At 42.5% G+C, this 25374-nt stretch overlaps 1 protein-coding gene across 1 annotated transcript in view; it reads left to right on the top strand.

Annotated features, from left to right (window-relative positions):
- TANC2 (tetratricopeptide repeat, ankyrin repeat and coiled-coil containing 2) overlaps positions 1-25374 on the top strand; it is a 2676984-nt gene that overhangs the window by 1961863 nt on the left and 689747 nt on the right. The window contains exon 11 of the mRNA XM_044055212.1: positions 1183-1349. Coding sequence (XP_043911147.1) covers positions 1183-1349 — 167 coding nt within the window. The remainder of the gene's footprint in view (positions 1-1182; positions 1350-25374) is intronic.

Genomic DNA, 25374 nt, shown 5'->3' with positions numbered 1-25374 from the left:
CAATATTAACCAATCTATTGATCTACCAGTTTTCTTTCCTAACTATTCTGACAGAGCTGAACAGAAGCTGCATTTTTGGATGTTCATCGTCAGCTCAGGTACTACTTACATAGGACTAAACAAGTTAGAAAATCAGACCAATTGTTTGTCTCCTATGCAGGAAACAGGTTGGGTCTTCCAGTATCTAAAGTGACCTTATCTAGATGGTTGACTTCCACCATTTCCTATGTGTACTCTCTAAGGGCAAACAACTATCTTCTAAGCCAAAAGCACATTCGACCAGGAGTCTATCCACTTCTGTAGCCTTTCAGGATAGACTTCCCATTGACACTATTTGTGCAGCAGCTACTTGGCCCACGCCTCATACCTTTGTGTCTCATTACAAGTTGGATTTGGCCTCCAGAGATAGGGCCAGTTTTGGTTCCACTGTTCTCAAGAGTCTGTTCCATTGAGCCACCCGGGATACAGGTGCTAGGGAGGCGGTGCCATTCAGCAAGAATGAAGGCGAGATTGACAACTTAACATTTAGAAGTTATGTACCTACCATAACGCTCCATGTTAGTTGTCTTCTCTACTTCTTTCTTCCCTCCCTCCTTCCCCTGGCCTGGACAGATCTTGGAGAGTTCCTATTAGATTGCTTCCTCTGGAGCATTGTTATGAGGACTTCTTTTAGGAACCATGGTTCCTAATTATATTAGGATAAGTCTTTAGCAGGGTTAGTTAGCTGCCAAACGAGATCTGAGGTAGTTCCGCCTTGCATCATGGGATATAGGGTTGCCTCGAGCTGGTAAAAGGAGTTCTCGAGCTAAAGCTAGTGCCGAGTCGGAGCCGAAGATCGGCTCCGAACCCATCCAGCAAGAAAGAAGGCGAGAGAAGACAACTAACATGGAACGTTATGGTAGGTACATAACTTCTAATTATCATCTTCTGAGTCATGCTTATAGGCTTGCAATAAGTATAAGTTTTCCAGCAGAGGTGTTTGGACTTTGAAAGTATTTAATCATTGCCACTTCTACCAAAGATGTGGTGTCTGAAAAAAGAGGAGTGCCTATGTATTGAACACTTTCTTACTTAGGGGAAGTATAGGCAGAAAGCAATAGTTTGAAGTAATTTAATTAGTGGCCTGACTGCAACAGGTGTTCCCTTTATATTTTTTCATGTAACTGTCAATTCTATTTACAGAGAGGAAGATTGCAGATGAAGAGTATATCATACTTATCGATGGCTTAAATGAGGCTGAATTCCACAAACCAGATTACGGGGATACTATTGTGTCATTCCTGAGTAAAATGATTGGAAAGTTTCCTCCATGGTTGAAGCTGCTTGTGACTGTCCGAAGCAGTCTGCAGGTAGAGTTATTTTATAGCTATTTGATTTTTTTTTCTGATTAATTATGAGAGATACCATCATATCTTTTCACTTTTCATAATGTAAAAGAAAAATGGCAGTACACGGGGAAGGGGAATTTAGAGAAGCTAGTACGACCTTTTACTATGTAACACTACTTTTGACTCTCGGCATTGTTTCACATTGCTTTTTGTTTATAATTTTCACATGCATATCCTAAACATATTAACAGCTTCTATGCCATTCACTTATGCTGATACATTGTGATTTTTTCCTACACCTTTTTAGTTCCTTTACTCTTTTAAGATTTTTCATATGTTTGACAATTTTTGACTCTTGTTCCTCCCTGACTGTTGAGCCTCCATCCCCCATAAGCACATTTTGCGCATTCCTTTTACTGGAATCCAGAAATGGCAGCTTGAGTTCTAAGGAAAATAAAGTTAGGGAAAGCAGCAGACTTAGATGAGATCACAGCAGATATATGATCAAGATGTTGGGTGAGATGCAGGAGAAATGACTCCTAAGTGTACTTACAGCAGTATGGAGAGAAAGGCATATCCCAACTGATTGGAAAATAAGCATACTAGTGTCAAAGTTCAAGAACAAAGGAAGCATTCACAACTGTGGGCAGTACAGAGGTATCAAACCCCTGTCACACTGCATGAAAGTTCTTGAGAGGGTAATTGATAAATGAATACGCAAAGTATTAGAAAGTAAGATGGAAAATGAGCAGTTCAAGTTCAGATCAGGATACTGCACAACCAACCTGATGTGTGCACTGAGACGGTTACTTTTGAAGAAGCTAGAAATGAGGTAAGAGCCCAGTTGGGCATTCCTAGACTTGAGGAAGACCTATAACAAGGTCCCAAGAAAGCTGATTTTGGAAGTCCTGCGGTAGTTCAGAGTCCCAGAAATATTGGTAGAACTAGTGAAAGCTATGTACAAGGACTCAATGACTCAAGAATGAACAGTGTTAAGTCTTACAGAAGGGTCCCCAGTGGGAGTGGGTGTGCATCAATGTTCATCTCCCAGCCCATTGCTGTTCATACTAATGATGGTCTACATTAGCAAACATGTTGGACGGGACAGAGCAACATAGTTGCTGTATGCAGATGATATGGCATTACAAGCAAACTCTGAGCAAGATCTTCAACAAAAGGTAAGGAAATGGAATGCAAAACTGAAGGCATGTGGGATGAAACTGAGTATAGATAAGACAGCTGCAATGATAGTAAACGGGAGAAATCAAAAGAAGGTGAGAATTGAGATAGAAAGTAAAATAATGAAACACATTAGTAGCTTCAAGTATCTGGGAGGGTGATTGAGGAGAAGGGAAGTCTGAATGAGGAGGTCAGAGGTAGAATCAGAGGAGCTGCAGCCAACTGGCATCAGTGTATGATAGAAGAATGCCAAAGAAGCATAACTGTAAGGTGTACAAAACAGTGGTGTGACCAGATGTACTGTATGATACAGAAACCTGGGCAGTGCAGTCATAGCAGTTGAGGAAGCTAGAGATGATGGAGATGAAGTGCATAAGATGGGTGTTCGGGTGCACACTATTGGACAGATGAAGGAATGAGGAGATAAGAGCAGAAGTCAAAGTAGCTCCAATTGCAGAATATGTCAGAGAGAACAGATTATGGTGGTTTGGGCGCATGTGCAGGAAAGCAGAAGACAATCTGGTGAAGAAGATTTGGGGCAGACTGGAAGAAGGCAAGAGGAAACAAGGACATTCAACAAAGAAGTAGCTGGATTGTGTGAGAGAAGACCTGTGATAGTCAAGCATGACTGCCGAAGAAGGTAGGTGAGTGGCATTGAATAGGGAGAGATGGTGTCAAGTGACATGACACACTGACCCTATGTAGAAAATGGGAAGAAAGGTGTTGATGATGGTGATGATGAAGAGGAGATATCAGCTGAGTGAGGCAAACAGTGATTGCAGCAATCATGTAGCAGGTGTTAGGAGATTTTTTTGAATGCAGAGAGATGGAGCAGTGCCTGCTGCAGCAGAGCTCAGCATGCATGTGCCTTCTACACAACTACTGTGCAAGGCTAAAGTATACCTCATTCCTTGATGGAATGTTATTCCTGTGCTTTGCTGTTTTCTTATGGAGCCATATATCAGGTCTCACCTCATAGGTGTTGGTCCTGCATTGTGGCTTCAACTCACCCTATCCCCTAGGATGGGTCAGACAACATTGGCCACTTAACATCTGCCTCTCCCAGTCCAGGATGTTCTTCATCTCACATTGCTGCAGTCCTTACACTTGGGTAGTCCGCTGTCCTCGGTCGGCCCGAATATCAAAGTATAAGGCTGACGTCGGTCAAGGCGCATTTGACTGACATCAGGACGTCAGGGTACAAATGCGCATGACCGACGTCATATCCTCAGTCTTTTTTTCCGCATGGTCCGATGCAGAAGCAGCATTGCAAGTGCCGGTTGGCGTTCTGAGATTTTTCGATTTCGAAGTTTCAGACCGAGTTCAAAGTTGGCTAAGTACCCGTTGGGAATATTTTAGTTTTTCTTGCCTCAGTGATTTACGGATGTAAGAAAAAGTAAATAATTGCATTTTTTGTGGGAAACAGATACCGGATAGAGATTATCATACTTTGTGTATTTCTTGCTTAGGGCCTGAGCACGGCGTTGTTGGCTGTCGCTCTTGTGCTAGATTCAATAACGCACTATAAAGAGAAGGTTGGATTGTGCCAGGTTAGTCTTTGGGAAGCGGTGCAATTATAAAATGCCGTCGGATGCTCCGACGCCCGCTTCTTCGAAGAAGCGCAAGGACAAAGCAGTTAAGCCTAGGCTAGAAGAACCGTCTGTACCGGACGCCGGTTCTTTAGAGGTGTCGGTGGAGCCGGTGGCTCCACCGGAGGTTTCTTTGTGTTCCCAGGGTGAGACTTTATTATTGCAAGATGTGGCCTCTCAGGAGGCAGGTCAGGCTGAGGGGGCTTCTCAGGTTACTATACTCCCCTCCCTTCCTAGGGTGGCTAGGCCCTCTCCTTCTGTTTCAAAGGCTTCTCCCAGGGGCAGGCCAGGTTCAGTTTCAGTTGGTGTCACCCCTAGTTCTTCTGGAACTGTGCCCAAGAAGCATATGCTTAAAATGGCAGAAGATTTGATTACTTTGATTAGGGTTCTATGCCCCTCCTGATAAGAGATCTAGGGTGGAGCCTGAGCTAGGGAGTTTTGAGCAGGCTTCAGATGTTTCAGAGTCTTGACTGAAGACTTGCAGGAGTACTCTCCTTATTCTGATTCTGATGTGGATGATTCTACTCCTTCTGCTTCTCCTCCTGAGGATTTTTCTTTTCAGAAACTCTTCATTCCATGAGGGAGCATTTTAAGTGGGAAGGTCAGGACTTCTCTGATTCCAGGAAAAGGCTTAGGGATTTTTGTTTTACCCCAGCATAGGCCTTTGGCTATACCTCCTGTTTTGGATGTAGTGGAAGATGTTTTACAGAGGCTTCTCTTAATCCTGATTCTTTGCCTCCTGCTCCTGTTAAACCGGATAGGTATTACAGGGTGCCTGAAGCTCATAAGTTTCTTTTAAGAGTCCTAGGGCAGACCCAGAAACTGTTAGCCAGGGGCCTAAAGGTGTTAAGGCTTCTGTTGTAAAGAATCCGGTTCCTGCAGACAAAGAAGCCAGGGCCTTGGATAGATGGGGAAAGAAAGTTTATACTTCTTCCACTCTTGCTATGAGGGCTTTGAATTGCCAGTTTCACATGTTGAAATACCAAAACTATCTCCTTTCACAATTGAAGGCTAAGGTTGATGCTCTGGCAGAAGGTGTTGATTGTAAAGAGTTGCAAGATTTAGTACATGTTTCTGAACAGGTGGGTAAGCATTCTTTGCAATGTGGTTTTGATGCTGTACAGGCCTCGTCTAGGGTGGCTGCCACTGGGTCAGTTCTTCGCAGGCACGCCTGGCTGAGGGATCAGAATTTGTCTGACCATGTTAAAACAAGGATTTTAGATGCTCCTTTGCAATCTGACGTGTTGTTTGGTTCTCCTGTTGAGGCAGTTTTAAAGAAAATGGAAGACAAGGCTAAGTCTATGCAGACTGTTAAAGATTTTTTGCAGGTCCAGCCTCCAAAGTTTAGTAGAAATTGGCCTACTAAGGGGTGGACGTATCCTTCTTATGATTCCCAGTCTAGGGGTAGATCTAGACGTGGTAGGGGCAGAGCTCAGGGCTCTTTCAGGCCTAGAACAGGGAGTTCTCCTGCACAGTCTTCGGTGAGGGCAGGGGTCAGTCCTTTCGTAAACAGACCCAATGACCTACCTTTTCAGCTGCCAGAGCCTTCTCGTCTGGCAGCACCTTTGGGAGGAAGGTTGGCACTTTTCAAAGAAAATTGGAGTTTAATTACCCAAGACAGATGGGTATTGGATATCATACACCACGGCTACAGGTTTTATTTCCATACCTTGCCTCCTTTCAAAGGCATGCCAGATGTTCCTCCTCAACAAAGAATAGAGGCTCACAAGCAAGTTTCTCTGTTGCTCCAAATAGGGGCCATACAGCCGGTCCCTATGCCAGAAGTGGGCCTAGGATTTTATTCTCGCCTGTTCCTAGTACCAAAGAAGGGGAACACGTGGAGACCAATTTTGGATTTATCTATCCTCAACACTTATCTGGACATTCCCAAGTTCAAAATGTTGACGTTGCAGCAGCTTTTACCGCTGCTGGGCAAAGATCATTGGATGGTAACTTTGGATCTCAAGGAGGTTTACCTTCATGTTCCTATCAGACTAAGTTGCAGGAAGTATCTGCGTTTTCGAGCTGGGACTTCTCACTATCAGTTCTCTGCATTGCCCTTTGGCTTATCTACTGCGCCCAGAGTGTTCACGAAAGTTCTGGCTCCAGTGATAGCTTTCTTCAGGCTAAAAGGAATACAGATCTATCCTTATTTGGACGACTGCCTGATTCTGGCTCAAGGAAGGGAAGAGCTTCTTCATCATTTGGAATATGTGATAGCAGTGCTAAGATGCCTGGGGTATTCTGTGAACGAAATAAAGTCCAGTCTAGTACCCTCTCAGGACATGTGCTTTCTGGGTGTGAGACTGAATACAGCATCCCAGATGGCCTTTTTAACCCCGGACAAACAAAAGAGTCTATCCCTTTACTTCCATCAACTATCTCATCAGTCCGGGCTGACTGCAAGGACAGTCCTTCAAGCCTTAGGGTTCATGGCATCTTGTATTCTGGTGCTTCCCAATGCCAAACTGCATATGAGGAAGCTACAATGGTATCTCAAAAATGTATGGACACAGCACTGCCAGGAACTGGACACTGTCATTCAAATAATACCTTGCATTCAAAAGGAATTTTTGTGGTGGGCTCAGGAATGTCACCTAAACAAGGGACTCTCTGTGACCCGGCCAGAGGCGAGTCAGATTTTAACGACAGATGCCTCAGACAAAGCTTGGGGAGCTCATCTAAATGGAAAGCGGATACAAGACAAGTGGCCTGCCAGACTACAACATCTACATATCAACATGAAGGAGATGTTAGCAGTCCAGTTTGCATTAATAGCTTTCAAGGAATTACTTCTTCCAGGGCAGGTGTTGATTCTAACAGACAACACAACTGTCATGTGGTACATCAACAAGCAAGGGGGAACGCATTCTTATCCTCTATGCAGGCAAGCAATGATTTTGTGGGAGACTGCTCTCAGTTTACAGCTCAATCTTCAGGCAAGGTTTCTGCCAGGAGCACAGAACTCCTTAGCAGATGTGTTGAGCAGACGATTATGGATCCCCACGAGTGGAAATTGGATCCTCATGTATTTCAGAAATTGACAGTGTCATGGGGAACTCCAGACATAGATCTGTTCACTTCTCCACTAAACCATCAGCTGCCAAAGTTTTGCACAAAAAGGTTTCATCCCACAGCTTGGAGAGTGGATGCTCTTTCTTTCAATTGGAGCAATCTTCATGTGTATGCCTTTCCACCTCTGCCTCTCCTCCCAAAGGTACTTCTAAAGGTCAGACAGGACAAGCCAAGGATGATTTTAATAGCTCCGGATTGGCCTCGACAGCACTGGTACCCATTACTGAGAAGTCTGGTACGGAAGCCTCCATGGCCTTTGCCTTCGATTCCACACCTGTTGTCACAGGAGGACAGCCATTTGCTCAATGTCATGCTTCACTCTCTGCACCTAACAGCCTGGCATATTCTGTTTTGAACCATAGTGGGCTTCCACTTCCTCAGCAAGTTTTGAATGTTATTTTGGAAGCTAGAAGGCCTAGTACAAGGAAAGTGTACGCAGACAAATGGAAGAGATTTTTATTTTGGAGTGCAGCAAAAGATTTTGATGTTTCTGAGCCTAATTTGTGTGTGGCTCTTCAATATCTTACTGAGTTACTAGACAAAGGTTTGTCTTTCTCTTCTATTAAAGTTCATGCTGCAGCAATTTCGGCTCACTATGATTGCGACCCACCATTGTTTTCTCATCCTTTGTTCAAGCAATTTCTTAGAGGGGCAAAGAATATAAGACCCCAACGAAGAGCTCCTACTCCTGCTTGGGATCTCAATTTTGTGTTGGAGAAACTCACTCTACAACCTTTTGAGCCTGCAGCTACTTCTGAGTTGAAATATTTGTCATGGAAGACTGCTTTTTGTTGGCCATTACCTCTGCAAGAAGGGTTTCTGAATTGCAGGCCCTTATGGCGGTTGAGCCTTTCTTGATTTTCCATAAGGATAGGGTATCATTACGCACTAATCCTTCCTTTATGCCTAAGGTGGTTTCTAGTGTGGCTTTAAACCAAACTATTCATTTGCCTACTTTTTATGCAAATCCCCAAAATAAAGGGGAAAAGATTTTGCACACTTTAGATGTACACAGGCAGTTGCGTTATTATTTGGACAGAACTAAAGGGTTCAGGCAGTCTCAGCAGTTGTTTGTTTCTTTTGCTTTGAGTTCTCAGGGCAAGCCTGTGTCAAAACAAACTATTTCTAAGTGGATTGGGTTTTGCATTGCTTTCTGTTATTCCCATCATGGCAAGGAGATTCCAGCTGGGATTAGGCCTCATTCCACTAGGGCTACTGCCACTTCAACAGCTTTTTTGAGGGTAGTGGCAACCAAGGATATTTTGGAGGCAGCTACTTGGAGTTCAGTGCATACTTTCTCTAGGCATTATCACCTGCCACTTTACTCTAAATCCAGGGCTGGTTTTGCCACTGCTGTTTTGCAGGGCATTTTGGCAGCTCCTGCTTCCTTGTAGTTAGCCATCCTCCCTTACCTCTGCTTTGGGATTCTACCCAAGTGTAAGGACTGCAGCAATGTGAGATGAAGAACATAGTACAGTTTTGTACCTACCATAAATGTAGATGTTCAAGATCCACATTGCTGCAGTCCAATTTACCCTCCCTCCTTCCCCTCTGTAGTTAGAGGTGGTTGTGTGGGTTGGGTTGTACATATTTTGTATATTGTATATATTGTACATATAATTAGTGCAAGGGTGGTTGGTTGGTTGTTTGCTGTCTTTTGGTTTTGACCTTTATTTTTAGGGTCTTCTGACATCTGGGGCAAGAAAAGACTGAGGATATGACGTCGGTCATGCGCATTTGTACCCTGACTTCCTGATGTCAGTCAAATGCGCCTTGACCGACGTCAGCCTTATACTTTGATATTCGGGCCGACCGAGGACAGCGGACTACCCAAGTGTAAGGACTGCAGCAATGTGGATCTTCGAACATCTACATTTATGGTAGGTACAAAACTGTACTTTTTCCAGCACCTAAGTTACTAGTCAGAGCTGTTTGGGGCATTGTCAAGGCTCCATCTCTGTATGTCCACTGCCCTGGCCTCCATATGAGATTTTTTAAGTGTGTAATTCCTATACAACTTTAGATGCCATCCTTTGAAATTCTTAACCTGTCTTTTAAAATATGTAAAGTCTGCCAAGCAGAACACAGCACTCCTGTGATTCCGCAAAGATTTTGATGGAAGACATTCAGTGCTCTTTTCATTTCATCCATTCTTCCTTGATATCCCCTATACCTACTCCTTCCCTTCTGCCATGCCTTCCTTTTCATGTCACAAGCAACAGTAAACTGCTGATGACTTATAGCATAACACTACGTCAAACAATGCATTTTAGGGCTTACCTGTCACTCTGTGATGTAGTACTTTTTCAAGCCTAACCTGAATTGTTTTCACTCCCATTCATGTCCCCTTCTCCCCTCTGTTCTTCTGGTTACTTTTGATGACACTTCTGTGACACATCCATTTAGTTATTTTTCTGACACTTTGCTCCCAGTGTCCATCAGTCCTCTTGGTCATTTTGTCCATTTATTCACCATCACTGGGGCATGGGTCGACTCATCAGAGGTGGCTCAAGACTTTTTGTTTCCTGCACACACCTAGCTCAGGCATTGGAGAGGGATATGGAGTGGACTGTCCACAGAGGCTGTTCCCTCACTTCTGCAAGGGGCATTGCCTCCAAGCAGACATGCCCCTTCCTGAATAGCATGAGCAGTGGCTTCCCTGGTCTGTATCAGGGAAATTACACCCAGCCAGCGTGTCCCCAGTGGCAAGCAAACCCTTTCCACCAGTGATGAGAGTTTGCAGTACTCTGTACTGGTCACAGTAACATACGAGCATCTTTTCTTATAAACAAAAAAAATCTTTATCACTTATGACATAGGCACGCATACATTTATATAAATGAAAACAAATATGTTGACATATTTTTAGTTGCAAACATTATACATCACTTATAATCTATCCAGCCATTGTCAGTCAAACCTTATTGACACATAATGGGGGTCTAGTATCATCACCACCTGAAAGTGCATGTCAGGGCGACACATAATGGTGGGTATTATCACTACCATCTGAATGTGCATGTCAATGCGACATGTAATGGTGGGGTATTATTTACATAGCTCATTCAAATCCTGTCTTCTTGTAAACCGTGTTCTTCCTCCAAAATGTTATTCTACATGCATTGTTCCCACAATTCCCATTTTTTTTAATGGAACTTGCTCCTACCCTTTTCTAAAGATCCCAGTTCCAGCTTTTTTTTTTTTTTTTTAATCTCTGTTAATATATTCACTACTTCTAGTACAGTTGGTTTAGACTTCACTTTCCATTATGTAGTAATTCCTTTTTTGGCAGCTACCATAATTAGACTCTGCAAGGAGTTACTATGTCTAGGCAATTCCGATTCCATATCATAGCGCAAAAAAATAATTTCCTTGATTATACCAATTTGCTTACCCAGTATTTTTGATACAGTAACCTGCAGAGAATTTTTAAAGTCTGCCAGCTCATTACACTCCCAGAAAATATGTTCCCAATTACCTCTTTCTTCCCTATCACAACTCAACATTTGCTATCTACCAGAGGAAAAATTCTTTGGAGTCTACTTGGGGTATAAAAATGTCTATGATCCAAGCAAAGATCCTAAATCATCTAGACTTTGTTGCATATTTGGGAGACATACATATATCCCTCATTGTTTCTTTGTGAATTGCTTATCCAGTCTCTCTTCCCAATCATTTCTAACCTTCTCTGATTGATTCTTATAGTTATGCAGTATTTTATATGCTGTACTAATTATCCCTTTTTTAACAACAGCTTCTGTTCTAGATTCTACTAGAAACTGTACCAGTGCTGGTCTTTTGCTTAGGATGCCCCTATTATTTTCTCTTTGCCAGAGTACTCTGATATCAGTCCTTGATAGGGAAGTCAGTCTCTAGCCTGCAGTCCAAATAAATTCTTGGCCTCTTCCCATTCTGTTACCTTTCCCCCTCTAATTATTTGTTCCCAATACCTTGGTTCCTTTGCCAGTTTTCTCCAATAAATTCCAGTCCCATCTTGCCTATTGTCTATATCCCTAACTACAGTCATCTCTATCGTCAGAATTTCCTTTCTGCATTCCTGTGTTGACTTAGTTCTTAGAAAACTTTGCTACTTTATGAATATAATATTTCTGTATAGTTATTGTTATTCTCGTTAAAGGATCTGCATCCAGAATCCCAGTTTCTCTTTGTTTATTGAGCCCCCCCCCAGTTTTGTCATCACTCCTTTCCACTTTTAATTATAGCTTTCTGCTTGTGATATATATAGGAACCTTAACTGTTTAGCTCTGAAATACCCCTTCAAATCAGTTAATCCCAAACCACCTTGTTGCATTAGAAGAATCAGGTTACCCACTTGCCTCTTATCTTACCCGTCCAGATAAAATCTTTCAGCTCTTTATTACTTGCTATCCACAACTTCTCCTGTGGTTGGTAAAAATATGCCTGACCTGTATATAAAACTAAAAGGACCCAAAACATTTTAACTACTTGTGTCTTGCTGTCAGTATCCATAAAACAGAGCTTCCAGTTTCTCAGTTTTTGTATTGTCTTTTTTGTTTAGTCTGTTCCCACATATCCTTAGCTGCCACAGCAGAATCCTTTTTAACCCATGCTGCCTAGTACTTCATTTTATCATGTCCCCATAAATATGGATATTGGTGAACCAAATCATATTTGGGTACATAGTTTACAGTTATTGCCTTTTTTAGCTTCATTAATTTTGTATCCTGAAAAGACTTGAAACTGTCTCAAAATATTCCACAACATTGCAATGACCTTTTTCTGGTTTTATCGGTTATAAAATATCATCTGCAGATAAAGCCAACTTTTCTTGACTACCATACCAAGTATATGTCCTTCCCTGTTACTGTTGCAGTATTCATTACAATAGGGATTCCCTGTGTAGGGCAGCCCGACATCCGGCCAGTATACCAAAGCCTTTAGGTTGTAATGGATAATGGCTTCTGTAGATGGAGTCTGATAGGCCATCTGCTCCTACTGATCTTGCTGCCTTGTTGGATGAATTATCTACTGCTTCCCAGTCCCCTACCTCCAAGAAACCTGGTAAGTTTTACAAATTTTTACAAATTTATAATTTTTGTACTCTGCATTGAATGCTACCTGTCGATTGTAATGCAAATTTTTCTTTGTAATTCATCATGTAATGTAACTTTTGTATTGTGGAGCTTTTCTCCCCAGGCCTCCACTGAAAATGGGCTCCCCGAGCCCAGTGGACCTCCCCGGTCATCAAACTGAAATAAATAAATAAAGTGCCTGATGATTGCAAGTTTCTTTATAACTACCCCTCTGCTGACCCTTCTGTGGTATTGGTTGCCTCTGATAAACCATCCAAACTATTGCCTTCTACAAAGTTGCTTCCCCCTGACAAGGACAGCAGAACTATGGAGAAGCTGGGTAGGACAGCAGAACTATGGAGAAGCTGGGTAGGAAAGTGCATACTTCTACTACCCTGGCTTTTAGAGCTGTAAACTATCAGGCACATATGACCAGATATGTCTTGGCTTTTCTATGTCAGGCTGTTTCTGATCTTCCTGATTTGGAGGGGAAGGCCTCTGCTCTTTCACTAGGGACATCTTTTAGGTTGCTCGCATTCCATTAAATGCAGCTAATGCCTCATCTAGGACTGTAGCTTTTGGCTCTGTTTTGAGGAGGTATTCCTGGTTCAGGCTTCAACTTTTGCCTGATGCTATCTATAAAGGCAAAACTCATGGATGCCTGTCTGAAAAATAAGCATTTGTCTGGTGCTGTTGCTGCTGAATAGTCCCTGCAAGCAAAGGGTAAAGGTTTACAACATTTGAAACACATTTTTTTTACCTTTTCCCAAATTTCAAAGGAATTACTCTGACAAGCCTGCTTTTGTTCATAGGCAGTTTTGCCCTACTCCCAAATGCAGGAAGGGTGGTAGAAGGGCACCTCCAGCTAAGGCTACTAAAACTACTCCTACTTAGAAGCCCCTTTTTCCTGCCAAACCAGGTGTTGTATGACTATCCTTGTCCTGCTCTTCTTAGTCACCTTCCTCTTTCTCTGCTTCTTTCACTGTCCCTTCCTGTTTGGTTAAAGGCCACCCAAAGACTTCTGGGTTCTTTCCATACTTTGCCAGGGGTGTTACGTGGTTTGGAAATCTCTTCCCCTCCCCCCTTTTGGGCATTCCTCAGCCTCCTCAGGAACAACTGCTATTTTTTCCAGAGGTGCTTTAAGGTCTGCTGACTCTGGGAATGATCCACGAACCTCCATTTCCTCAGAGGGGGAAGGGGTTTTATTCCAGAATGTTCTTGGTCCCCAGGAAAGAAGGGACTTGGAGACCCATTCTGGATGTTTCTCAGTTAAGCACCTTTTTGAAGGTTCCATCTTTCTGGATGCTCTCTCTTCAAACCTTGTTTCCTGTTCTACTTCCTCAAGCTTTTCTAGTTTCGTTGGATCTCAAGGGTGCTTATCTACATATTCCTATTCATCCCCTTTTCTGGAAGTTTTTACATTTCTCTGTTGCTTCTTTGCATTTTCAGTTCTCTGTTTTACCATTTAGCCTCTCTGCTGCCAGAAGGGTCTTTACCAAATGCCTTGTTCTTGTGATTGCTTTTTTGCAGAATGAGAGGACTACAGATCTTTATTACCTGGACAACCTGCTCATTCAGGTTTCGTCTCCAGGAGTTTCACTTTAGAATCTACACTTTGCCATATGCCATCTGCAAAGCCCTGGGGATTACTGTAAATATTTCAAAATTCATTCCTGACTCCTTCTCAGGATCATGTTTTTCTAGAGTGCAGGCTCCAGACTGTCCCAGTGCTGTCATCCCTGCCTCCTCCCAAGGCTTTAACTCTGATTGTCATCTTTCAATTCCTTCTTCTTCTGGCTTCAGTTACTGCCAGGGAGTTTCTGAGGACTTTGGGTTACATGGCATCCACCATTTCTATACTTCCTCTAGCCAAGCTTCCATATAAGAAAGCTCTAGTGGTTTTAAAGTCAGTTTGGCTGCAACATTCTCATCCTTTAGAATTTGTAGAACCTCTTCTGTATCTCAAGCTGGAGCTTCAGTGGTGGATTCATCAGTTGCCTCACGACCCAGGACTTCCTTTTCAGCCTCCAGTCCCCTCTCAGAAACTCTTCACAAATGCCTCGGATGAGGGATGGGGGGCTTCCTTCGGCCCTCTGAAAGTGTAGGGCCTTTGATGTGGTCTTTCTTTTGTTGAAAAGACCAGTGTCAAAGAGAAGAGAGCCCTTCTTTTGGCTCTTTAGGCTTTTCATCCTCTTCCTTCCAGGGCTCCTCAAAATTCTCACAGAAAATCCCACAGTGATGTGGTATATCAACAAGCAAGGGGGGGACAAGTTCTTATCAAGGTCTGTCCAGTATCAGGTGATCCTTCAGGCAGTTTACATTCCGTCTGATCAGAACATAGTGGCAGATCTCTGAGCATGTCCGTAACACAATCCCATGAGTGGATGCTTCACAGTGACACATTTCTGGACATTGTCCACCAGTGGGGTACTCTTCAAGTAGATCTATTTGCCTCACCTCTGAACAGACAGCTTCCTCTCTTTTACAGTAGAGTTTCATGTCCTTTGGCCTGGAGGATGGATGCCCTCTCTCTTTCCTGGAAGACAATGTTTCTTTACACCTTTCTTCCCCCTCCTCTCATACCCAAGGTTCTGTTCAAGATGAAACAGAATACTCCCATAATCTTGTTAGTGATTCCCTTTTGGCCCATACAGCATTGGTTACCTCATCTGCATATAGCCAAGGGCAGTCATCGCAAGTTACCTCACGGGGTAGACGACCTCACACAAGATGAGGGATCTCTTGTCTATCCCCACCTGTCCACTCTTCAACTGACATTGTGGATAATAGGGGTTGATCCCCTTCAGACATTTTTTTTCTGAGAATGTGCTTTGGGTTCTGCAGGAGGCCAGGAAACCCACTACAAGAAAATCTTGTTTGTGCAAATTGAAGAGATTTTCTGTCTGGTGTCTTTCTCATAACCTGGATCCATTTACTATGGATGTTTCCTTGTTTCTGTCTTATTTGTGTGCATTACGCAATGCTGGGTTGGCATATTCTTCTATTAAGGCCCACCTGTCAGCTATTTCTGTATATTTGCCTTTGCTTCCCCCCTTTGGCCTCTAGATTTGAGGTCAAACAGTTTCTTAAAAGCAGCCTTCACATTAAGCCTCCCAGGAAAGCCTGTCCCTTCTTCCTGAGACCTTAATTTTTGTTTTGGAAAAATGGACTCTGGGTCCTTTTGAGCCTGCTGCTTCAGCTTACTTGCAGCATTGTTGGCCCTTACCTCTGCCAGACAGGTGTCTGAGCTTTAAGCCCTTATAGCTGTTCCTCCTTCTTTAGTTTTCCTACGTCCACAGAAAAAGACAGGCTCTGCAAACACTGAACTATTTAATAATCACAACAAAACATTCGGATATAATCCTTCTTCAGTGTTAAAACAGACACAAATTCATTTCACAGTCTTATTAAATACTGAATTTAAAATATTCACAAGACACAGCCTAGCTAATCTTAAAGACAAGACTATTAACTAATTAACGTTCTTAAAAACACAAGCATCTTAAAAAACGTATCTTAAGGCAAAGTTATTTATATTTTAAAGCCGGTTTTACACTCATGGTTGCATTAATTCCAGGTTAAGTATCTGCTTGCAGTCTAATTATCCACTCTTAATCTTTTAATTCTAATGCATTGTTCAAATCACCGCACCTCTGGCTTTTATATAACACTTAACCTCTTTTACCTTGTTAGATGATTTACCTTCATAGAAACATGAACATTTTTTACATGTAGCTAAGTATACAGTATAGGCAATATTACATAGTGAAGACCATTTAAAGCTGTACTGTTTACCTGTAATGGGATGTACAAATATCATTACAACATGAGCAGTTATAGCAAGGAAACATTCCATATTTTTTATATACTATATTTGTGGTGACCATTTTCATATCTTTGTAACAACTGATTTTTCAGATTTGAACATTTTTTTCTATGAAAAATTAGGTCTGTCACCTACAATTTGTTTAAACTCTGGCACAGCATTCAGAATGACCCAATTATTAGTTAATAGCCTTGGTACGTCTACTGTACATTGTTAGGTGTCGTAATTGGGGTTTCACACTAATATCTTGAATTATGCCGATCACAAAGCTTATTAAGAAAATCACTGGTATCTCTTAAGTAGCTCTTCACAGAGACCAGATATTTACTCAGTTCTTTTTGTAAATATATAGATATGGATTCTGTCACCCTCCCTCTACTAGAAACTATTGGCCTGATCAGCGGGTGAGATAGAGAGAGTGATTTGTAAACTTTTGGTAAACTGTATAGTACCAGTACAACCGGACATGGAGTGTTAAAATAATTGAAAATATCAAATGATATATCATTCATTAGCTGCAAATCATAAATGCACACATTAATGTTGCTTATACATTTAGACACATCCATCCTAGATATCTTTTTAAAAGTGCTACCATCAGAAAGAAATTCATTCATATATTGTACATAGTCCGAATGATTCAAGAGAGCTATGGTTCCATCCTTGTCAGCTTAATTATGATATCTGAATTTGTTTTTAATTTTAGTAAAGCCTCATATTCACATTACTTCTTTTTACTGTTCTTGTGTTCATATATGTCATGTAATTGTTGCTCACAGGTCATGAAATGCAGTTATGATACAGTTGCTAATAGGCACAAACGTACTAGATCTCATTTACATGACTCTGGTTCTGATGTTGATGAATTTTTAAAAATTAATTTTAGATTTAAATTTCTAGTGAATATCTTCATATCAGTAAGCGCCTCCACTACAGTATCAGTGTTTGAAGAAATACATTTAATACCTTTATGCAGTAAGGAAATGTCAGCTGAGGTGAGTTCCAAGTTCAGTAGATTAATAACTGATCGCTCACTTAACGTACATGCTGATTTGACCGACTGCAAGTATGTGGGCCACTGTAGCCTCTTTTTCCTCCTCCTTCGAGGTCGCCCACTGGATACATCCCAATTTTGCATAGCAATCTTCACTGGTAATTTGGGACATACCACCAGTGGAATGTTTGAAAAAAAAATCTCCAGGGGTGTGCTGGCTTCAGCTACAGCAGAGGCATAAGTGGAGGAAGTAGCAGTGGTAGAAGGAGAAATATTTCTGGTGCGAACAGGACCAGACGGAATATTAGCACTGTTTAGCTGTTGTGATGACCCACGTTAACAATGATGTGTTAAACTTTCCATTACTGCCTGGGTGGGCTTTGGTATCTTCGACCTAGAAAAGATGTTACCAGACTGAAAGTCTGTAATATCTCTTGTTAGTTTTCATTCCTTAATTGCCTCCAAATGACCATCCTAGGCAGATAATCTACCCAGCATCTGGTTATATTCAAGAACATTTTCTTTAAAGGAAGGCAACACTGCAACCTCACTCTTGGTCTTGGTTATTTCTTCTTGTAAATATGCTTCTATTTTTGTAAAAAAAACCTGATTCATTAATAACATATAATTGAGACCTAACTTTAGGTTTAATGAAGGATTTGTCCGTGCCCTTAAAAACTCATTTACCGATCGAAATGTTATCAAGGGATGCATATTCAAACATATTTCTGGTGCAGGCTGTGTCATAACAACAAAGTAGTGCCCATGGAAGATCTAAAAACAACAGAAAAAGCAACACAAACAAATCAAATCAAGTCCGTGGTTAAGCAGAGAACCCAGGTCAAGCCATATTCACAAATCAACAGAAAAAGACAGGCTCTGCAAACACTGAAGTATTTAATAAACACAACAAAACTTTTGGATGTAATCCTTCTTCAATGTTAAAACAAATCAAATTCATTTGAGTGGTTCACTCCTGCCTGGTTCCTCTGCTGAAACAGAAATTATGAGAGAGGAACCCACCCACTTTAATTTTTGCCACTGATTCCTCATATATCCTCCTAATCAATTTTATAATTTTATCAGGGAATGCAAATGCTTCCATTGCCCTGCTCATAAAATCTCAGCTTACTCTGAATACTTTTTCTATACTAAGACCCACCAACAGCAGAGGTATTTTCTTATATTCTGCTTCCACCAGGTCCATCATTGTTCTGTTAATGTTGTCAAACCTCCTCTCCACAAAACCGCATTGATGCATATCTATCAATTTTGGCATCGCTTTTGTAATTTTTTAGCCATTGTAGACCAACATTTTATAATCACGGTTTTAAATTGAAATGGCCTTATGTGAAACTGGATCTGATGGGTCTTTACCCTCTTTAGATATTACAGCCACCACAGCTTTCTTCCAGGATGTTGATGTTTCTCCTCCTCTCAAAATAGTGTTAAACAAAACCTTCCAGGCCTTTATCATTTTTTTCCTTCTAGCTTCCACAGGAATACCATCTATTCCTGGGGACTTTCCTGGAGATTGTTTATACATCAGTATGTTTATCTCATGTCCTCCTATCCTAAGTGTTAGTAATTGAGCCTCATCTACCTCTAACCTTGGCATATTTAATTCTTCTATAAATGTTTCTTTGTACATTTTCTTTTTTTCCCATATTTCTTTGCTTTATGTAGATTTTCATAAAATTTCTGAAATATTTATAGTACCTCTACAAGATTTATCGTTATCTTCCTTGATACTCTTCTTGTTTCACTGTTGCAGTCTTGACTATTAGGATTTCCTGCTGAGAAAGCCCTCAGTTAACCCAACTACCAGAGAAAAATCTTTTCTGCTCCCAGGCTAGCAGACGCTCAGACCAAAGTCAGTATGCTCAGGTATAAAGGTCTTGCCGCAGAAGACCTGAAGCACCAAAGCAGCATTCAGGTGCGTCAGTTGGTCCATACCAGAGAGAAGTGTCATCAGGCAGATACATACTTTGTTGAGAAACTTTTCTTTTCCTTGCTTATGTAAGATAACTTTAATAACTGTCTCTATTATGGAAAGCAGTTCCCACACAGAGATTTTCATTCCCTTTGTGTTACTTGCCTAGGCCCTGATCACAATGTTGCTAACTGTCACTTTTGTGCACATTTTAATACTAGAACTATCAGGCATAGGGCTGAATTTCTTAGCCAACAATCTGTTCAACCATCATTTATGGTGTCCATTGCTTGTACTGAATTTGATCAGCTTAACTGCAAGAAAGATAAGAAACAAAAGTGTAGGCCTTTGGATGACAGTCCATCTCTGCCTGATTGTCCTTCCAGGCTTGTAATTCTTGAACAAGGTGAGGCACCTATGCAGCCCCCTTCGCTTCCAGGACCGATGACTCAGGCCTCTGTCTGAGACCATTTCGGAGTCCGACAAACCATCTCTCCCATCCACTTTTATGCAAACCTTTGACAACGGCTCATCGGTTGGGTTCAGGACTGCTCAACAGGCCTTGGCTTCTGAAGAGTGTGCACCACCCAGAGATTCAACAATGAGGCCTCAGCCCATAGCAGCTCCGGTGCATTTTCAGCATCCTCAAGAGACAGGCATGAGGGCACCGGACACTCCTAGGCCTAAGACATTAGCCACTCCTAGGAGGCCTTCTTTACCTAGATCTGCAGTTAGGCCTTCTGGCACAGGTCCACAGGGCTCTCAGAAGGACCTTATCAGACTAGCAGAAGATCTTTTTTTTTGTAAGGTCTAGACACACTGTTGCCACTGGAAAAAGGAAAAGGGATGAACCATAAGAAATTTATCAGGATCCCCCCATTTCTGGGGAGGACTCAGATTAGAAAACTCCGGATCTGAAGAGGGCCCTTCATACACTTTCTGTGATAACTCTGATGAGATCCTCCCTTCTGCCTTTCCACCAGAGGATTTCACCTTTGGGGAGACCCTCCATGCCATGAGACAGCATTTCCAATGGAAGGCTCAGGAAAGAGGAGGGTTAGGGAGTACCTGGACTTACTGGAACATAAGCCTTTGGCTATCCCTAAAATTCTGTAAATGGTGGATGATGTCTTCCAGGAATCTTCTCTTAAGCCTCACTGTCTCCCCCATGCCCTTTGAAAAGCAAATGGGTTTTACCGTGTTCAAAAATCCTACAAATTTCTCTACAAAAACCCCTCTGCTGACCCTGAAGTGGTCATGACAGGATCTAAGGGAGCTAGAGCCAGTCCTTCCAGAAATCCTCTTCCTACAGATAAAGAGAGTAGGGCCCTTGATAGGTTCGGCAAGAAGGCCTATACCTCTGCCACACACTGCGAGGGCACTCAACTGCCAATTTCATATGATTAAGTACCAGCAGACTACCTTGACCAACCTAAACAGAAGGTGTCTGTCTTGGAGGACAAAAACCTTTCAAAGGAACTGTCAGAACTCTGTAATGCTAGTGCACAGGTTGTTAAGCATTCTATACACTGTAGATATGATGCCATGGAAGCATCTTTGCAGAGCTGCCACTACTGGGTCAGTGATTACAAGACATGCTTGGCTCCAAGAACAAGTCCTTTTGGACCATGTTAAATCTATTCTGTTAGATGCCCCCCTTGACAAGAATGTTCTTTTTGGCCCAAAAGTGGAGGAAGTGCTGAAAAAGATGGAGGACAAAACCAAGTCTATGCAAATGGTAAAAGATTTCCTCCAGGTGCGGCCTCCCAGGTTCAGTCGAAACTTTCTTGCTAAGCACTGATTCTTTCCCTCCCTCCTTAGAAGTAGCCAGAGGAAACCTCAAAAGGAAAAAAAAAACATAGGCAGAGGCAGTTCCTTCAAAAAAGCAGACAGTGGACCTCAGAAACTTCAAGACAAGGGGTTCAAGACTCCAAGCCACTTCCAGAGCCTCAAAATGACTCTGCCACCCAGCCTTCACTCCCCACCAAAAGCTAAGAGGAAGGCTGTCTCTTTTCTATCATACCTGGACCCTGATTACCTCAGACAAGTGGGTTTTAGACATTATTGCAAATGGCTACAAGCTCACTTTCAGAGACCAGTTAAAATTCTCAGGTTTTGCAGATGTCCCCCTAAATCGAATAACAGAGGCCCTGGTGCAAATTTAAAAATTTTGTGTGCAAGGAGCTGTAGAACCAGTCCCTCCTCCTCAGCAGGGAATAGGATTCTATTCCAGACTGTTCCTGGTCCCCAGAAAAGAAGGGTTTTGGTGCCCTATCCTGGACCTGTCAAAACTCAACCATTTTCACTTGGTTCCCAAGTTCAGAATGTTAACACTTCAAAAGCTCCTTCCCGTGCTGTCCCCGCAGGCCTTCATAGTCTCTGTAGACCTAAAGGATGCATACCTTTACATTCCTATACAAGAATCCACAGAAAGTTCCTTCACTTCAGGGCAGGATCCAATCATTATCAGTTTTTTTGCGCTGCCCTTTGACTTATCTACTGCACCAAGAGTGTTCACAAAGTGCCTGGCTCCAGTAATTGCTTTCTGCAGGACCAAGGGACTACAAATCTATCTCTATTTGTACGACTACCTTATACAGTCAACAGATCCCACCAAACTACTCCAGGATCTCAAATTCACCCAGAGCCTCCTGTCTTCTCTGTGGTTTACATTGAACCCCCAGATGTCCATCACTTCACCAAACCAAAGAATTGTTTTCCTGGAGGCCCTCCTAGACACCACTCTCCAGAAGGCTTTCCTCCCCCCAGGAAAAAGTGTCCTTCCTAACAGATTATTTCAAGAGGATCTAAATGAAAGATCAGACTTCTGCAAGGGAAGTCTGAAGAGCCCTGGGGTACATGGCTTCATGCATCCTCATGGTCCCCTTTGCCAAACTGCACATTAGGAAGGTGCAGTGGTATTTCAGGAACATATGGTGTCAGACCTCCCAACCCATAGACACAGAAATTCCCCTCATTCCTTGCCTCAAACTGGAGTTTTTGGTGGGCACAGACTTGCACTCACAACTCAAGCCATCCCCTTCATATTCAGGCCTCCGGGACAGACCCTTACAACAGATGCCTCAGAGACAGCCTGGGGGGGGGTGGCTCACTTGCACAGCCTACAAAATCAGGGGAAGTGGGAAATGAATTTCAGAAACAAGGACATCAACTGGAAAGAACTAATGGCTGTACAAAATGGCCTAATAGCCTTCAAAGAAAAATGGACACCAGGTATCCTGCTAGTAAAGACAGACAACACCACAGTAATGTGGTGGATCAATAGGGAGGAACACATTCCTACCCCCTGTGCCACATAGCACTGCAAATCTGGGAAACAGCACACTCTCTGGAACTGCATGTCATGGCAGAGTACCTTCCAGGAGTTCAGAATGTTCTAGCAGACCACCTCAGCAGGAATCTTATGGACCCTCGAGAGTGGCGCCTGCACCTGGAGATTTTCAAGACCTAATCCAGTCCTGGGGGGTCCCTCAAGTGGATCTCTTTGCATCCAAACAGAATACACAATTGCAAAAAGTCTGCACCAGGATCATACAAGAGTCAGCCTGGAAAATGGATCCCTTCTCCTTCCCCTGAACCCAACTATACATTTATGCATTCCCTCCATACCTCTTAATTCCTCGGGTCCTGCTCAAGATGAGGGAGGAGGGCCCAAGAGCAATACTTATAGCCCCAGACTGGCCCAGACAGCATTGGTACCTTCTCCTCTAGCTCTCCAAACAGGCACAGTGGATTCTGCCTCAGAGGGTGCACCTCCTCACTCAAAATGAGGGAAGGATTGATCATCCCAACTTGCCTACCCTCAGCGTGGCAGTATGGATGATCCCACAACGGCCTACAGAGGCCCCACCCTAAGTAAACAGGTGATAGACATCCTCAGGGAATCCAGAAGACCTAGCACTATGAAATCTTACAAAGCCAAATAGAAAAGGTTCTAGAGCTACAGTCAGTTCACATTCCCAGCATCCTGGAATGCCTGACTTCATTGCTAAATCAGGAACTTTCCTATTCTTCAGTTAAAGTCTATGCTTCTGCCATTTCTACTTATGTGCCTACACACACTCCTATCTTTTTCCACTCACTCTTACGACAGTTTCTTAGGAGGCTCATACACATTAGGCCTCCCAGATGGATGTCTTTGCCTCCATGGGACCTGAACTTTGTTTTATTAAAATTAACTTTGCCTCCCTTTGAGCCAGCAGCATCTGCTGATATCAAGTTTCTGACTTGGAAAACAGCTGTACTACTGGCTATCACCTCAGATGGGAGGGTTTCTGAACTGCAGGCCCTCATGGCAGTTGAACCCTTTCTTATTTTTCACAAGGACAGGGTTTCTCTTAGAACCAACCAGTCCTTCATGCCCAAGGTGATCTCTGACACTGCCCTAAATCAGGCCATCTATCTACCGACCTTCTTCTCCAGCCCTCAAAATAAAAGGGGGAGAATTTTGCATTCCTTGAATGTTCACAGGCAGTTACGTTTTTACCTGGATAGAACAAAAGCTTTGAGAAAAACTGAGCAGCTTTCGTTACGTTTGTCTGTGGTGCAAAAGGCAAACCAGCTTCCAAGCAATCTATTTCCAAATGTATCTCCCATTGTATCGCCTTTTGCTATACCCTTCGTGCCAAGGTACCCCCAGTTGGGATTAGATCTCACTCCACAAGGGTGACTGCTACTTCTGCTGCTTTCATCAAGGGGGTTCCCACCAAAGACATTTTAGATGCAGCCACCTGGTCCTTGGTGCATACATTCACCAAACATTACCATTTGGCATGCTTCTCCAAATCTAGAGCAGGGTTTACTGCTGCTGCCTGCAGGGCATCTTCTATTTGCCCTAGCATCCTTTCACACTCTCTTCTGCTTTGGGAATCTTCCCAGTAGTCAGGACTGCAACAGTGAAACAAGAAGAACATAGTACAGTTGTGTACACTTACCATAAATGTAGATGTCTGAGTGTATTCACTGTTTCAGTCTTCTTTCCCACCTCCCTACCCCCTTAGCCTACTTACAGACATCTTCTGACTGTGCATCTCAGCTAATGGAACCCTTCCTTGGCCTCTCCTCCTCTGCCAGGCTATCCTTTGGGATACCACCAGTCTTCTCAGGTCTCCTCTTATTTTTGGGGGCAATAAGAGACTGGTGTTCTGACACAGGCTGGCTACCTTTATACCTGAGCATACTGATGTTGGTCTGGGCTTCTGCCAGCCTGGAGCCAGAATGATTTTTCTCTGGTAGTTGGGTCGACTGAGGGCTTTTAGGCCAGGGAATCCCAATAGTCAGGAGTGCAACAGTGAATACACTCGAATATCTACATTTATGGTAAGTGTACACAACTGTACTTTATAGGCTCCCTGAGCTTGGCAGCAAGCCTTTTTAATTTCTGTTGCCTTAGTTATTTTGCTAAACGTTTTTGTGCTCTGGAGTTGTCAAAAACAGCAGCTTAATGGCAGTCTTTCTAAAGTTATGCATAGTATCGAGGTAATCGCTTATTTTGTGTTTAGTCGTTCCTTTTCTTGCTCTGTATGATTCCCCCCTATTCTGCAGTACTTTAACCTTTGTCAATCCCTCTACATAATTCTTATTTATTTATTTATTCATTTTTACATTTGTTGACCGGGAGTGTCCGGCTGAGCTATTGCCCCTTTCAGCAGAAGCCCGTGGAGAAAAGCTCCAAAAATATACAGTGCAATAAAAATAGCAATACAGATGCATTTCATTAAAAATAGCAATAGAGAATTTTGGTAAGCTACATACATACATGTATATTATTGACAGATAAAACAGTACTATAAACAGAAAGGAGAATGTTAAAAAAGTAGAATAAGTTGTATGTTTTGGTTTAAAAAGAGAGTTGAGTAAATATAAGGTTTTGTATGCAGAGTAGCAGAAACTTAAAAGGTTACATAAAAATTTCAGGGAGTAGAGTATAGAAGAAGCTTTGGAGGTTGCATAGGAAGTTAATGGTAAGTTTTAGTAAGTTAGTTTGACTGTACTGTAAAAAGTAGGTAATAATCAGGGAGGGTAAGTACAGTGGCAGGACCAGTGTTTTTTAAAGTGGTCCTTGGTTGCTAGCTTAAATTGTTTGGGTTGAGTCACAGACCTTATTTCTAGTGGGAGTTTGTTCCATGCAGTAGAGGGATGGTAGCTATATAAGTTGCACCCTGTGTAGGATTTGGGTTTATGGATTTTTAGTAGGTCTTGGGTTGAGCTTCGGAGAAGTCTGGTAGGGGAGTAGTGAGAGATGAGAGAAGATAGACTTGGACAGAAATCAGGATGATATAGGATGGAGTGTATGATTTGGAGTTGAGATTGTAGGAACAGGTGAGGTAGTTAGGGCCATTTCAGGGAGAGAGAGTGGTGAGATTTATATGTTTG

Source organism: Protopterus annectens, chromosome 13.part0, assembly GCF_019279795.1.
Source record: "Protopterus annectens isolate FY-2018-M chromosome 13.part0, PAN1.0, whole genome shotgun sequence".
Classification (NCBI taxonomy): domain Eukaryota; kingdom Metazoa; phylum Chordata; order Ceratodontiformes; family Protopteridae; genus Protopterus; species Protopterus annectens.
Note: the sequence above shows the minus strand (reverse complement) of the source record. Positions and strands in the feature narration are given on the sequence as shown.